Raw genomic sequence first — 16,493 nt, forward strand, 5'->3', positions numbered from 1 at the left:
ATATTTAAATTAAAGTTTGTTTGTTTTTTAAAAATACATGACTCTGATAAAGAAAGTCATAATGACACAAAGATCAATGCAGATTTTTAAATGTTTTTATGCAAATAGGTTTTAAATAAAGCAAATACAAAATACATTAAAGTAAAAAAGGACTCATGTAAGAACTGCACATCTATTAAAAACATGACAGCAAATTTAAACAGTTTATTCTTCACTATGGACTCTGCAGAAGAAGTGTGTGAGTCCGTTACACACAGTACCGAGAGTATGTCAGATGGTCTTACACACTGCTTAAAGAAAAATAGTCAAAGCTGGTTTTTGAGAGAACCACCCAAACATTACAGGTTGATGTGAGCAACAATGTGCACATGACATGAAGCACAAACAAAGCCAGAAACTGAAATAAACTGACTGCATTTGTACTTTAAGGTGGAGGGATGGAAGGCAAAAACATTCTTTGGAAGCAGTTAGCTCATCGGTCTGATTCACTGTCTGTCTGTTCCAGAGAGCTCGAGATAAGAATATGTTTCTGTGACTCTGTGAAGCCAGAGTTTGAGGGAGTTTGTGGTCACTGGGAGATAGAGGACAGTGTGTGGACAGACTGTGAGGAGGCAGAGCTGCCCTCTTTGGCTCTTGCTGCCAGCTTCTGTCTCAGTTCTCTGATTTCCTTCAGCAGTTCTCTCTCACTGCTGTCCAGCTGGGCCCGACCTCGGTCCAGTGAGACTGACAGGAAAAGAAAGAAAGGATTACTGATACAAAAACACATTTGACAAAGGAGGATAGAAGGAAGGCAGCTTCACAGTTTGTAGTTGTGCTCCAACACTTGACAGATTAGTAACCGATGGGGAAATACATTTTGCCACTTAATTTTTTTTTTTTTTTTTTTTGTGTGTCCCGTTTGGTTCTTGAGCCATCAGAATTGTTGTCTTAAGGCCAAGAAAGATGCCAAGCGGATTTATTTTACCAAGTGGATCATCATGGCCTTGCCATATTGGTCCATTTGATTGACCTTTATTATAATTATGTATTTATTTTATTTTCGGTTGCTACAAATGGGACAGACGTGACTGGGGGATAGGACAGGGAGAAAGAATGAAAGAAAGAGAGGGAGAGAAAGAAAACCAAAGGGGAGAAAAGACGGTGAGAAGGGGGGGAAGAAAGGAAAAGACAAACAAACAAACAAACAAAACGCCTGGATCACCTGTATGGAGAAAAAAAACAGAAGAGAAAGCAAACAACAAAGAGCAACATAATAAAAACAGCACCATCACAATAAACTAGCTAGCAGTAGATAACAGTAGATACTAAATAATAAACGATATTGTGCAGCACGCAAGATAGACAGCGCACAATGTGCTTTGAGGCAGCAGCCAAGAAAGGTGTAGTCCGCGTCTGTGAACACCCGTGTATACACCTGTGTGCATACCTGTGTGGATCAGCATGCTTGTATTCCAAAGGTTTCTCCATGTAACGATCTGCTAGGGAGTGTGGGGAGCCATAGCCCCGTCCACCAGGGTATGAAGCAGGTATGGAGGAGATCCAGGCCCCAGATATCCAGAGGCCCCAGAGTACAAGGACCCGAGGAGGACCACCAAAGGGGGGGGGAACCGTGCCACCCTCCTGGGAAGAGCTGAGTAGAGCCCCAAACGAGAGGTCACCCCGCAGCTACGGAGCAGAGGCCAGAGGGGGTTGCAGTGGCGTGCCCGCGGGCTCTGCCGGCAGCCAGCTGTGCCAGAGAGGACCGAGCTTCAGGCCCAGAGGCCAGAGGCCTGAGGGCATCCCACCCCCCGGAAGGAGCCCAGCCGGGCCGCAGGCACCCGGCCCTGCCAATCGGCCACCAGGAGTGAGCCGGTACATGCATGAGCGCCCAGCCCCAGACGACAAGGACCACCAACACACCAACGTCTGAGGGCATCAGCCACCGGCAGGGAGTGTGGTGAGGGGAGATAGGCCTCCGTACTTTAGAGGGCCTGAGATGTACCCAGAGAGGTTGAGTCTAAGACCCAACCTGACATATAGACACAGACAAACAGGCACATGCGGACACAGACGTGCATTCCCACCCCCATATGCACAACCAAATGCTCGGCACTCACCCAACGTGTAGACAGACACAAATAGACACTGCACAGACAGTCGCACTCCCCAAACATACTCTATATCCCAGGTCCAGGTACCCCCGCCCCCAGAGGGGCAAGCCGCACCTAGACCCAGGAGATGTAACCCTTCTCTCTGGGGTGGAGGCAAGCGGACCACCTCCTTATCTGCAGTAGCAGGGAGGCCCCGCATCCCAGACCCCAGTCTGACGGCCAGCACCTCCTCCCAGCCCCCCAGCCCTGACGGCTAACAGAACCGGGGTGAGTGAAGACCTCAAACCTCCCTACGCCCGCTCATATGTAATGTTGTTGTGTGCTGTTCTAAAGTGCATTTAAAACTCAGGAGAGCATGGTACTAGCTTCCTCTCAGAGAGCAGCACGGCTCCTCCCGAAAACCCTCAGTGTCTAAATGCATTTAAAATTGAGGGTAGGGCACCAGCGCCAGAGGTGGGTTGGAGTACAACGACCATCCTCTGGATGCTGTAAAACGTGCCCACCCCCAAGGCCCTATATGTATGTGTTATGTGAGAGTGTGAGTAATGTGGATGTCTAGGTTGCAGAATAAAATTGAGGCACAGGCGGCCAGAAGGGGACAGAGGGGGAGTGCCTCCCCTGCACCCTGGTGACATACCTGCACCCCAAGCCCTGCGTGTGTGGGTGGGTATGGTAGAGCGGGAATAGGGAGGCAGCTGAGGATGGGGAGGGAAGAAAGGGAGGGGCAAGCGGCCCCTCCCTGGGGCCAGCTCCCCCGCTGACCCCAGTAGGCACCCCCACGCTCTGGAACCCACCAGGGCAAGGGGGCCCAGGCCCATCCGGACCGGGGCCCGCAGCAGCAGCACTGCCCAGCCCCACAGAGTCCGGGGCAGCCCACCCGACTCCACCCCAGAGAAAACTGCACCCACCCCATCATCCAATCATCTCCCAAACTACACAAGACAATAGACACCCAGGTTGAGTTCATTCTCCCCCTCTCCTATATCTCTCCCCCCACCTGCAGAGTGAGCTCCTGTAGTGAGGAGACCACCTGCAAAGATGTAACAACCTCCCCACCAGTTAGAGAGCCCCCTAGTTGGGCCGATGCACCAGAGGTCCCCTGCACTGGGGCTGAGCCCCCCTGCACCCACCCGCCCACTGCTCCGGCGACACAACAGCCAGGACCCAAGGCCCGGCCAGCACCCCAGACCGGGGGGCGGAGCACCCCCAGACCCCCAAGCCTCCACGCCCGTCCCGGACCCTCCCAGGGGCAGCCAGGCTACCAGGCCAGTAACCAACGTCCGCCAGCACAGACCCTCCCCCATCTCCGCTGTACGCAGCCACAAGGAAAACACCATCCAAGAGCCCCAGAGCTTCTAACCAGGTCATGGCCACAGCCCCCAGGTTAGGCCCTCCAGGGAAACGTCCCTAGGGACTCCCCAGACGCCCTAAGGCCGTCCCTACCCCCATATCAACCACAATAGCGAAGGCAGGACCAAACCATGACCCCCCACCCCCACTAGGTGATGAAGCCGATCAAAGGAGCCCAAAGGGATTGATCAAATGTGATGGCAGAGGTTGTATCAAGACTAATGTGATCTATTAGATGGTTTTTATATTGGTTAGAATTAAGATTATTTTTATTTTTCCAGTTAATGAGGACCATTTTCTTGGCAATGCATAGGGCCGTAAAAACAACGTGGGCTGTGTTTATTTCTGCAGTGACCTCATCCAAGTTGCCCAGCAAGCATACTAAAGGGGAGGCTGGAATGTTACATTTCAGACACTTTGATAAGTCTTCACATATCTCACGCCAAAATTTCTGAACTGGTGGACAGAACCAAAGAGCGTGGATGTAATTGTCCGGTGTATTTGCTGTGCAGTGTGAGCAGTTGTTGGAAGGCGTATAGCCCATCTTGAACATCCTATGACCAGTATAGTGCACTCTGTGTAATATTTTGTATTGTATTAATTGCAAACTGGGATTTCTGATCCATTGAAAGGTTTTTAAGCATATCTGAGACCAAAGGTTTGGGTCTAAGTTGATTGATAAATCTGCTTCCCATTTTGCAATAGGAAGGGATATTGATTCATCTATTTTAGAAAGTGTTCTGTATATTTTAGACAATAATTTGGGGGGTTTTTAGACTAAGAAATTGTACCACACTTGGTGGTGTTTGTAATTCAGCTTCACTGGGATTAAATTTCTTTTTTACTATGGATTTAATTTGTTGATATTCCAAAAATCGTTTCTTGTTGATCCCATATTGTATAACTAGTCTGTCAAACGAAATAAAGTCTGTTCCTTCCAATATATGTTCCAAGTATTTAATTCCTTTGCAACTCCAATCTGAAAAGTTTATCATATTATTGTTTTGTAATATGTCCGGGTTGTTCCAGATAGGTGTACGTTTGCATGGGATTAATGAAGACTCTGTCATTTTTAGAAACTCCCACCATGCTGTCAGAGAAGAGCTAATATTGATGCTTTTTAGGGCTGCCACAAACGATTATTTTGATAGTCGACTAGTCACCGATTATTTTTGCGATTAGTCGACTAATCAGATTATGCATCCACCAGCATGCATCTGCTCTTATATAACTATCATTAGCTTACAGCTTTAAGTGTTTAAGGTATGTGCTCACTAAAAATAAAGACAAGATGATAGTTTATTAAATTTTAATGAAATTTGCAGAATGTTTCGGTGAAGTTTAATAAACTCCTTGCTATCTAAAATATAACAGGACACCGGAGTATATTCTCGAGCATCTCACATTTCTGATAATCAGCTGTGTAAAAACTATAACTTTAATATCAGCCAAACCGATTTACTCAGGAACAAATAAAATACTAAAAAAAAAGCTAAACAATAACATTTTTAAGTTATCTAAGTGACTTATATGTGTTTAACCTGAGTAGCGAAAGACGGCAGTGGGTTTGAAAACGATTTGCCGGGTGTCCGGTGTTCTCACGGGCTCTAGTGAGCCTTGCCCCCGGCTAGCTATCGAGCTAGTGGGTAACAGACGTCTCCGAAAACGTCAGAGCGCTTTTGAAAATATGTGGTGTCTTGATAAACTGAGCAGATATTTGAGGTTTACACAGCTACATTCTCGCCTGAAAATATGTTAAACGTTTATTTTGTGACCCAGAAAGAATAATAAGAGTAATATTAAAACTAAGTAGCTGCCGCCATTGTTGGAAACTGAGCTGGGCTGCGCTATGAATTCTGGGACACAGCTTCTTCTTCTTCGAGGTTTAACGGCAGCTGGCATCCTTGTACATTCAGTGCTGCCATCTTCTGTTTCAGTCCGTTATTACACTCTTAAATCCTACTACTTATTCCTGCGTCTTTTGGGATCTAACAAAGCTTCAAACGACGCGTCGACTATTAAATCAGTCGTCGACGATTTTGATAGTCGACGTAATCGTGACTAGTCGACTAATCGTGGCAGCCCTAATGCTTTTAAAGCATTCATGTCGTTTGATGTTTGAGCTGATAAATGGTAGGTCTGAAATTTCTAGGTTATTACATAGTGCCTGTTCTACATCTATCCAAGGTTCATCTAAGAGGGTGTGTTTAAACCATCTAGAGATGAACTGAAGCCTGTTGGCTAAAAAATAGTGATTAAAGTTAGGCAGATCTAATCCTCCTTTATCCTTGGTCCTTTGTAGTGTTTTTAAGCTTAAGCTTGCCACTTAATTTTTAAAAAAAACATGGTGATAACAAGGACTTACAGTTGGTGGAGGTGCTCTCTGAGGGTGAGCTGCTGTTCAGACACAACACCTGACTTCCTGCTGGTCTCGCAGTGGTGAAGGAGTTAGTCCTGACAGGAGTGACGGCACCGTGTCTGTGTAGAGGGTCTCTACTCAAACACGGTGACCTTATCCTCTCCTGCCTCTCACCATCTGATACACAATAAATACACTGAGATGAGTCTGAAAAATAGACTCTGTGTGTGTGTCTGTGTGTGGTAGTGAGGGGGTAATACCTGTAAATGCTGAAGTGCATGGTTGGCAATGATTCTGTAACAGAGCTCTAAGAGTCATCACCTCATCCCACTGCAAATTAACAAGCAGTCATTCTTTAAATCAACAATGCTCACATTACATCAGAAGATGATGATAATCAACTGGGATCACAAAGATTTGTCTTAAGGTCTCACACAAAAGCCCAATAAAAACTCATATATTCTGTCACTTTTCAAGCCGATACATAATAAAAATTAGGGCTGCAGCAAACAGTTATTTTAGTAATCAAGAATTCCATTGGTTATAAATAATAAATAAGCACTCTGTATAATAAATGTCACTTCTGACATTAGTAGGAGGCAAAAAGAGACTGGATAGATTTGGTGTGTGCTCGTGTGCCCTGTGCTTTGATACCAAGTTGTTGTTATGATGTTTTTAATAATAATTCAGTGTCCAGCCTAACAGCCCAAGGTCAGTGGCTTTTTACTGGTATATGTACATTTTATCGGTCTTTATAAAAAGCTTTTATTTTAATTTTATGTTTTTTTTTTATTTTACTTTATAGAATTATAAAATAAAATAAAATATTTTATTTCTCTGTAAATCTGAAAAACAAAAGCCTTGAAATAAATATGGTCTAGTACACCCCATGCCCCCCCCCTCCCCCCCCATTAATCAGTACTTCAAGTTTTACTCAAGTTTTTAACACAAGTGTATGTACTTCTTAAGTACAGAATGTCTGTATTTTTGCCAGCTCTGCATGTTGTTCTCACCTTCCTTCCCGCCACATCTCCCACAGTGTCCGTCTCTGTCAGTCCCTCTCTCGTCCTGTCCTGCCCAGAGTCCGCCTGCTGCAGGCGTTCCCTCACCTCCCTCCAGTCTGACTCCAGGCCCAGCAGACGTGCCCCTCCGAGGGACTCCTCCCGGCTCTGTGTGTGTTTGTGGAGAAATATGATTTAGGTGACTCTACTGCTCCTGTTGAAAAGCCAGATGGACACACAACTTCATGTTTGACAATTACACTGGGATTTGTAACTAGCCTGCAAGTCTTCCTCAGCGTTACGCAGCAGCTCTGTGTAACTCTCTCCCTCTCTTTCTGCCTGCCTCGTTCTCCTCTCCACTTGCTCCTCGTCCTCTCGTCCTGCACGCTCCTGCTCTTTCAACAAACGCTGGGACAGTGGTGGAAAAACCATGAAAGAAAAGCAGCAAAACTGATTAGACAGTGGAACTTTTAATAACAGTCACAGTGCTGGGAATTATATAAACATCTGTGAAACCACATTTCATTTCACAAGACTTTACCCAAAGCATAACAGGTCTCATGCTTGAGTGATCTTAATTGAGCATTTAACTGGAAGCTGTAACTGTTTTGGCTATAACCAAAACTTGGGTTGTGAAACACATTTTACTTAGAAATTGTTTTCCAGGTTAATGAGAGTCACTATTGGAAAGAAATGTACTAACACAAAGGGAAGAAGTGCAGAGTGAAGGAGAAGGTGAGTCAGGAGGGTGTTTGTCACCTGTTCAAGTTGTTTCCTTTGAACCTCCATCTCCATCTGTCTGACCTCGAGATTCTGGACTGCTGCAGCTGTCTCCTGGTCATAAAGAGTCATCTGCAGCACAAAATATCAACAAGCACATAAATCTCTGTGACAATACACTGAGTCACTTTGGTGTTCCAGTCCATTACAGGATTTATAATGTGCTAAACTTCCACTATATGAACCAGATTACCAACATAGTGAAGTGTACACATACACATCTAAACATTACCATCCATCCATTCCCTTCTGCTTATCCTTTTCAGGGTCGCGGGGGGTGCTGGAGCCTATCCCAGCTGTCATAGTGCGAGAGGCGGGGTACACACTGTCACAGGGCTTACACACCTATGGGCAATTTGGATTTATCAATTAACTTGGACTGTGGGAGGAAGCCGGAGTACCCGGGGAGAACCCACGCAAATACGAGGAGAATCCTGCTGACCTGATGGTGGAATGAACTCAGGACCTTCTTGCTGTGCGGCAACAGTGCTAACCACTGTGCCACCGTGCTGCCATGTGCTAAACATTACCATCCATTACCATCCACATTACACAGAAGAGATAGATCATTGAAACTTGAAATCTACCAGTATATATGTTTTATGTGGAACTTGCTGCATTTACCTTCCTGCTGATCTCCTGGTCTAGTCTTTGTATCTGTGAGGCTCTCAGGTCCTGCTGGTGTTTGAGAAAGCGTCTTCTGGTTGTGTCCAGCAGCTCTAACTCCTTCACCTTGAGCTCTCTCTTCATGGCGGCCAACCTGAACAACACAGCACAGTGTCACCAACCCATTCTCTGAACTCCCGTCATTCATTTAAGTCATACTTCATCTTCAAAGGTGCAACGTGTACTTTGCCCTCTGTTGTGTCAGTTTCTCCTCTTCCTGTGACAGAATGTTTCTGCGCTGTTCTTCTGCTTTCTGCAGCAGCTCCTAAAACCGATTCAATTAAAACAGTAAAAACTGGTTCCCTTTATTTCCACTTTATTTTAAGTGTTTGTTTGTGTTGAACACCGCACAGTCTGAGGATTACAGTAATATACTCCTTTTAGAATTCGGAAAAATGAATCTACCTGTTGTGCATAAAAGGCCTCCTCTTCAGCCTGGCGACGTAAAAAATCTGCACGCATTGCTGACACCTCCTGCCTGAATACACACTTACATGTTATGCCTTCTTCCTCCCTCCTTATATTAAGTTTTAATATTTACTATTACCAAAATTAACATGACTTTTTTTTCCTTTTCTTTATTATTGTTTCGTTTTAATCTCACCTCTCTCTGAGATACTCCATCTCCTGCAGTCGTATCTTCTCCTTCTCCCTGCTTTGGTATTCCACTATGAATTCTGGGTAATGATTGAACACAGGGTACTGGCCTTTGGTCAGTGGTGTAAAGTCAGAGAGCATGGCCCTGGGATGGATGTCAGCTGGTGTGCTGCTCATGAGTCGGTAGGCCTCCTTTACCATTGCTCCAACATCCAGGTTGTTACGATGGTGGAAGAAATACTACAGAAGAGGAGAGACAGAAAAGTTCATTATGTGTCAAAATTTGTGTTTTCCTGAATTACATTAGATGAGAGAAAATGATGGGAAAAGTACCTCAAAGTCTTGCTTCTGTGAGCAGAGGAGGAGAGGCTCACGGCAACAGATGATGTAAGCCACACAGGCCATCAGCAGAAATGATGGATGGTTGGAGAAAATGTTGTCAAACAGTTTCAGCCACTCATCCCGAGTCAGAACTTCTGAGAAGAAGGTCTCCAGCAGGGGCCACACGAAGAGCTAGAGCAAGCAGGGAGAAGTGTCATAAAAGTGCAGAGAACGTGTGATCCCACTGAGAGCGTGCAATTGTATGGCACATTATCTGACAGCCTCTCTGTGGTTCTGCAGCTTCTGTTACCTGCGAAGTAACGCCACAGTCCACCAGGTGCTGCAGCAGCTCCTTGTCATGATGAGCCAGGACATTCTCTGCCATGTTCAGGATATTCAGTGGAGGGTTGGGGAAATACTCAAACCAGTGCTGGCACCAGTTCACTGCACAACCAAACAACTGAATCAGTAGAGATTCCTGTGAAAGGTTCAGGTTGACTAAAAGAAAAAAGGACTTTTGCATCTGGATCAAATTTATATAGCAATCAGAAGTGTCTGTACACATTGAGCAGCAGTGTATTTTGACCTCATGCTTGTAGCAGTGCCATTCTCAGACTGATCAAGTTTTCAAATGTTTGCAGATGTAATATTACAAAAACACACAGCGATGATGGAGCTCTGTAAGAAAATACCTATGACAGTGGCCACCACTTCGAAGCAGAGCATCGGATTGTTCTGGAAGAGCTTGACAAAAGGAAAAGCTACCAGAGGAAGGTATTCCACCTCTCCAAAGATGGCTGCCCAGTGAGCTAAAGCAGACAACACCCTGTGAAGAAGACAAAACAAGCGGTCACAATGTTTTTGGGTCCAACTATGCTGTATGTTCATTAAACATACAAATCTGGTGGTGGTGGTTCTTGAGTTAACCCATTAGTGCCCTTTTACACACGGAGGAAAAGTTCCTGGTAAGGTTTCAACATCGAGTCTTCCATAGTTTTCTTGACAGTAAAACTGGGTCAAGATGGACTGAGAGACACCAACACTTGTGTATATTTTTGATTTGCCTTTTTGTCCTGTCTCTCCCTCTTTTCTTTTCCCTCACCCCCAACAGGTTGCGGAGGATGGGAGTTTTTCCTTCCCATTGTCGCCAAGTGTTTGCGTGATTGTTAAGGTTTCTTTCAAATAGGTACTCCATCTTTACCCTCCAAAATAAAGCACCTCAAGGTGACTGTTGTTGTGACTTGGTTCTAAATAATTAACACTGCATTGAATTGAATTATATGCGTGAGTGTGAGCACCTCTGCAGTCCTCTCAGCAGTTTGTGACTTTTGATGGGGTATTTCTCATGCAGAGTGAGGAAGGCTGAATGTAGGCCTTTGTCTGTCAGACTGCTGTATGCTGCATGATTCTCTGGCAGGCACAGCAAGGACCGCCACACAAACATTCTGCAATGCAAATATAGAAAATTACTTATTATTTTCCTACATGCATGCCTAAATCTTCCTGGTGAAAGTCGTGTTTACCTGTATTTAGCTGGGTATTCTCCAAATGCCTTTAGCAGAGCCACCAGTCTCTTCTTATTTAGACCAGCTGGAAGTTCATTCTGTTCACAGAAAGAAACTAAATTCAAAACAACCCCTTAGCTTACACAGTCATTACATCCACAAAATGATGTGTGTTCTAGCAGTTTACCTCTTTATCCTCAGCTGTAGTCCCAGCAGGAGGTCTAAGGGTCTTCACTTGTGTGCGTCTGCCTGAACTCTTGGTTGGTCTTTGAACAGCCTCTGACCTTACCTTGACCTTTAGGTTTGAAAAGTCCTGATCAGCTTCACCACCAGAGACTACTGCCACTTGAGAGGGAGGAGGCTGTGGAGAGTGCGAGGGTAAAACAAACAATCAAACACACACACACACACACAAAATTTCCAATCAAGACATGTGGTAACTTTTGGTATGAACCCTATTCATCACATTCTTGCTTGTCACCTTGTTTAATTCCTGCGTGAGACTCTGGACGCTGTAGATATTGACGCTTCCATTATCCATGATAGCCACAATGTGTCGGCTGTTAGGGCTTACTGCCACTGTAGTGATGGATTCATCATGGGAACCCACGTGAAAGAGAAGCTTGCATGTGTGAATGTTGATGAACCGCATCACACCATCCTGGCTCAACACACCCAGTGTCTATAAGACATCAAAGTTATAATCAAAAAGGAAACTGAGAAATTCAGAGGAAATGTACAAATTAACAGCATATAGCCATATTAGTTACATGCCAGTGAATTTTCTCTTCAATGTACAAGATATGAGATTATCTTAAAAAAAATCTACTTGAGGAATAATTTTTGAGAACGTTATTTTTAACATGAAAACAAGCAAACTGGAAAAAACCTAAACCCTTCTGGTAGTACTGTTTGTACCTGGCTGGCTCCTCCGTCGAAGTTGTCGGGCAGGAATTCCAGCTGTCTGACAGTTCGAACCTGCGTGGGCATCTGAATCACCCTGAGCAGCTGTTTGGTGTCCAAACACCACAGGTGCAGCAGGTTGGAGCGCCCACCTGCTGCAAGGCTCTTACCGTCACTGCCAACACAGCACAAGTATGCATTAGAGACTTTTGTAAGGGGCTGTTAATGAGTGGCTGTGAGATGAGAGACCCACCGTGTGACAGCAAAGGCCTTGTAGAAGATTCTGGGTCCACAATCGGGAACAGGGAGCTGGTATTTGCAGAAAAGTGTGTCACTCTCCCACGCAAAGATGGAATCATCACTGAAACAGCTGAGGATGGTGTTGCTGAGAGGCAAGAAAAACACCTGCAATGCAAAAAACACCTGACGTGGTCAGTCTACAGTGTGGATGTCCATTCATTTATATCAAATTAGTGCGTCTCGACCTATAGCACCTAGAACAAGCTCCAGCTCACCTGCAACCATTAATTGCCTAAGCAGAAGAAAATGGATGGATAGTTTGCAGAGCATGTCTGCATACTCACCCTCTGTATGCCTACAGACTGCCTGATGTTGAGCTTTCTCTTCCTTTGGAACGTGTCCAGGTCCCAGAGCTGCGCTGTGTCTGAGGATGTGGTGACTGCATAGCGGCCTGAGCTGTGGACGGAGATGGATGAGACTGCTCCCTCGTGACCTCGCATCCAACTCACCAGCTGCTTAGTGTCTATGTAATTAACCAGAACAAGTTAATTTGTAGTTCAAAAGAAGAAGCAAATTACACATTTTGGATTAAAATGACCAGCTGCTACTGGGAGAAATGAAAAAACCCGCAGAGTGCTGGCTGGCTGTGGTTACAATAAAGAAAATCCTTTAAAAAAATGTTGTTAAGAATAAAATTACAATTCAATTTTATTTATATAGCGCCAAATCACAACAACAGTCACCTCAAGGCGCTTTATATTGTACGGTAGACCCTACAATAATTCCGTACAATGAACTACAAATGAAAAACTAAGCAGCACTTTATGTGTGAGGACGTACCTTTGTCGAAGCATTTAATAGTGTAGTCAGCCAAAGCCACGAGGAACTCTGTAGTCCTGCGGAGGCTAAATGCCAAAGAAGTGCAGGCCTGTCCTGTTTTCTGCACCAGCCGAAATCTATCCCAAGAAGAAGGAGAAGAAAAAAAAGAAAGAAAATCAAATAAATTTCAAAAGCATCAAAGGTTTTAAGACTCCATTCTGAATATATTTAATATTCTAATTCAAAGGAAGAACATTTATGAATCAAACAATCCTGGTTGATAAAAGTAAATCCTAAACAATACAGAATTCTGTACATTTATATACTAAATAACCAAGTGTCCCTCATAGCCACACACCTGTTTCTACTGATGTCAAAAACATAAATGTTGCCATGGTGATCCCCAGCCAGGAAGGAATCACCAGTGGTGTCAAAGGCCACTTGGAGGAAACGCACCGTCTTGGCCTGCTGAGCAGTGTGGACCACAGTCACTAACACACTGAAAAAGGCAAACAAGACACCTCATCAGAGACAAAAGATGAAGAGCGTCTGAGTGAATCATCGCTGCTCCCTAGTGGTCACCTAGGAAAAGATCTACTACGATCTCTCTGCACCTGTGTGCAGCAACCACCTGAGGTCTTACTTACACAGGTGTGGGATATGAGCTATGTTAACATTACCTTAGGAATAGAACAATTTCTCACTGGCACAGATTCTTTATAAAAGAACTGAAATCAAAATCAAATTTCATCTCTGGGTTCCTTGATGGTGGTGTGAGAGAATGTTAGAAAACAAATGAGTGAATAGATCATTCTCGCCTTATTTAATATTTTCTAAAAACAATAACCTAAAAATGAATGATTAGCAACAAGGATTTGACCTAAATGAAAAGAACAAAATTTGCTTGTTACTAAGTATTATACAAATTTTGTATAAATTTCGTTCACAGCAAAATATGATCAACTAGCATGAGACATTCAAAGCATGTTTTCTGTAAGAGAAAGAATTTAACTACATAATTTAACAACCCCAAGATGACATCTGACGACCTCCCATGAACCCTTAATGACGAGTTATGACACGTTAGTATACATCAAAGATGTGGTGTGACGACCATGTGATGTTTCCTGTTTTTTTCAAGGGCAGCTGCAGAGGCAGAGACCACCCTCTTTAACTTCTGATGCACACTCACTCGTTCTGTTCTACAACCAAATATGACAGAAAGCAACAAAAGACCTCCAAGGTTTTACTCCTAGTAGGGTTTCAAGGACTAAAGAGTTAAGGGTTTTTGCAACTTGAAAACAGTCACTGTGCGTACTACAAGAAAATATTTTTGTGTTTCTGTGTGTGGAGTGAAACTAGAACTGAAGCAATGTGCAAAGATAAAGCAGTTCAGAAACAGGTCTAAAGATATGGTTTTCGTTAGGTATAAGAAAGAGAGAGATGTTTGAATGTCAATGAATGCCTCTGGTTAATTAGTTGGTATTCCAGGTTTATTCAGATTTTGCAATCAACACACCAAAATTGGAGGTATTTGGATTTTGTATTTCACACAGTGTATGTAAATGCAAGTAAAAGTGAAATTATAAATATGTATATTGTTGTTATTGAGGTTAATATCAATAAAGAGGCAGGATAAACAATAATGGATTTACCGGCAAAGAGTGGGGTTAAATAAGTGTGCACTTCTTCCCACTCTTTTGGATATGTAAACTAAGTCAGCCAAAGTGAAGCAGTGTATTTTGCATGACTTTCTGTGTACTGCTTCCATGTTCAAAAGAAACTGAACTAAACAGCAAACAAATAAATGCCAGGTCTCTCTTGGAAATGAGATTTTTAATCTCAATGAGATTTTTTACCTGGATAAATAAAGGACTAATAATAAATAATTGCCATAGACAAGTTCATCCATGTCTCATCCATGGATGTTTGATTGGGGTGGAATTTGGGGTGAGGTCACAGTGCACTAGTCGCAACATTTTTATATTCATGAAGCCAGTCAGAGACTTGTGAAGAAGATTTTCATTTATTTATTCAAAATTTCCTTTAATTTGATTCACATTCAAACATAAATCATTTGTAAATCTGCAATTTGCTAGAACTACAGTTAAAGTTTCATAGTTTTCTAGGATTACTGCTGCCTTAATGAACTAGTAACTAATTCTTTGATTGCAATTAGTAAATAAAATAACTCATCACAACAGTAGTAACGAATCAGTATTCGTTATGTAAATACCAACAGACAACAAAAATACTTAAAGTAATAGTGCCAAAATACAGCAATCACGGGAATACAAACTGACAACTTAGAGCGCTATGTGTAATAAAGATGCCCCGCATGTAAATGAGTCCGTGCAGCATCAGCTGCTGGCAGTCTGAGAAACTAAATAAGACTTTTGTGAAAATTAAACCTACCTCTTCCCCGGTGTTGGTTTTCGATGCCAGATTTTACCCTCCTCTTTGTTCCCAATGTCCGTCACCTCCATTTTCAAAAAAGTCCACACAGTTCAGGAGGTAAATTTACAAAACACCGCTTGACTTAACTTAATGTCACTATGATATCGCATGGCTTCCCCGCTAGCAGGTTAGCCGGCTAATCTTTTTACAGGCGGGGTAAACAGCGGCAAATTTAAAAGAGTAACATTGACGAAGTGCGGTAATGAGAGAAACCGTTAATGCCCTCGATGAAGGCTTAGCAATGTAATTCAGATTTAAGTAGTGCCCTAAAAGTTTAGCTGACCCCCTACGAACAGGTTTTATTCACTTGTTATTGTTTTGTTTATTTTATTGGTTGGGTTTAAGAACAGTTATTTTGTCGCCCAAAATTGACGAAATACGGCAGAAGGCGTGGCCAAGGAGCATGAACCCGAGGTTTTTTTTTTCACCCCTGTAAATTTCTTTTTCCACAAGACCCAGAAAAAAAGTGAATATTGAGTACATTTTTATTTAAAAATAAAATTGAAAAAATAAATACGTGACGTTTATTTATGTATTAGTGTATATTTGTTTATTTTATATATTTATTCATACATTCATCTACATCCACACAATAAAGCTCCGAGTTTTTCAGTTATTCTTTTTATTATCATAAGTTTTCTTATCTCATATGTCAGACCTCCAAAAGCCATTCTAATACTTAAGTATGTAAGTAAAAGATCCAAATCCTTCACCCACTTCTTTAAAGGCAGAGTGAAAGATAAAAGGTAAACTCCAGCAACTGAACCCTGAACTGAACTGATAATTAATTACGATTAACTGATCGCCACCACTTTTTAAAAAAGCATTATTTCGTGCCCAGTCCTCTTCTTGTGGTCTGTTTTTAGATCTCCACAGGGGGCCGCGAGAACGGCGTCGTTCGGCACGCCTCTTTGTGTTGCTGGCTGCCTCTGGATGGTCAAGTGAGCGTGTTTGCAAATTTCACAGGAAGTGCAATAAAATGCAAGGCAAACAAGATATTATTAGATACTGAAAACACATCCGGTTTAAATTGTTAAATTAAGTGCTTTTTATAAACGAATTTGGTCAATATATGTGCAAGCACACACGGGTTGGCATGTATTTACACTTTATCGTCAACTGTGCACATCCTTAATATTATAAATGACCGCACGAACTGATCATACTGCCTAAGGACCTTTGTAACACTTTTACACAGCACGAGCAGGAATGGTTTCTCTAAAATTCTTCATTTTATGTGTGTATCCAATCATAAGTGCTGTTTTCTGCAACAAGCGTTTAACTTTAAAATGAAAGCATTCCAGTAGGCTCAAAAATGCGTAATTTGCCATTATTTGCCTCGGATAAACGTAGTTTGTTAATTGGTAATAATAATTTAAATTTATATTTTTGATTTTATTTTTCT

The 16,493-nt window shown here is 43.0% G+C and overlaps 1 protein-coding gene across 2 annotated transcripts; it reads right to left on the minus strand.

Moving 5' to 3' along the window:
* Positions 1-79: 79 nt before the first annotated feature.
* On the minus strand, positions 80-15,451 carry tbc1d31 (TBC1 domain family, member 31). 2 transcript variants are annotated; one of them, XM_084943047.1, is made up of 23 exons: positions 15,047-15,451; positions 12,990-13,130; positions 12,653-12,768; positions 12,157-12,335; positions 11,826-11,977; positions 11,588-11,747; positions 11,151-11,351; positions 10,857-11,030; positions 10,688-10,767; positions 10,463-10,609; positions 9,857-9,990; positions 9,475-9,608; positions 9,177-9,356; positions 8,851-9,083; positions 8,652-8,724; positions 8,432-8,511; positions 8,205-8,340; positions 7,560-7,652; positions 7,080-7,208; positions 6,813-6,968; positions 6,060-6,129; positions 5,806-5,976; positions 80-723 (listed from the first exon to the last, which is right to left on the minus strand). In XM_084943047.1, exons 1-23 carry the CDS (start codon positions 15,115-15,117, stop codon positions 569-571), a joined length of 3,165 nt encoding a protein of 1,054 aa, XP_084799173.1. In that variant the 5' UTR covers positions 15,118-15,451; the 3' UTR covers positions 80-568. The 2 variants fall into 2 exon arrangements, with proteins under 2 accessions (XP_084799173.1, XP_084799174.1); XM_084943048.1 differs by lacking the exons at positions 5,806-5,976; positions 6,060-6,129.
* Positions 15,452-16,493: the final 1,042 nt, after the last annotated feature.

Source organism: Perissodus microlepis, chromosome 11 (genome assembly GCF_051167445.1).
Source record: "Perissodus microlepis isolate ML-2025 ecotype Zambia chromosome 11, ASM5116744v1, whole genome shotgun sequence".
In the NCBI taxonomy this organism is placed as follows: domain Eukaryota; kingdom Metazoa; phylum Chordata; class Actinopteri; order Cichliformes; family Cichlidae; genus Perissodus; species Perissodus microlepis.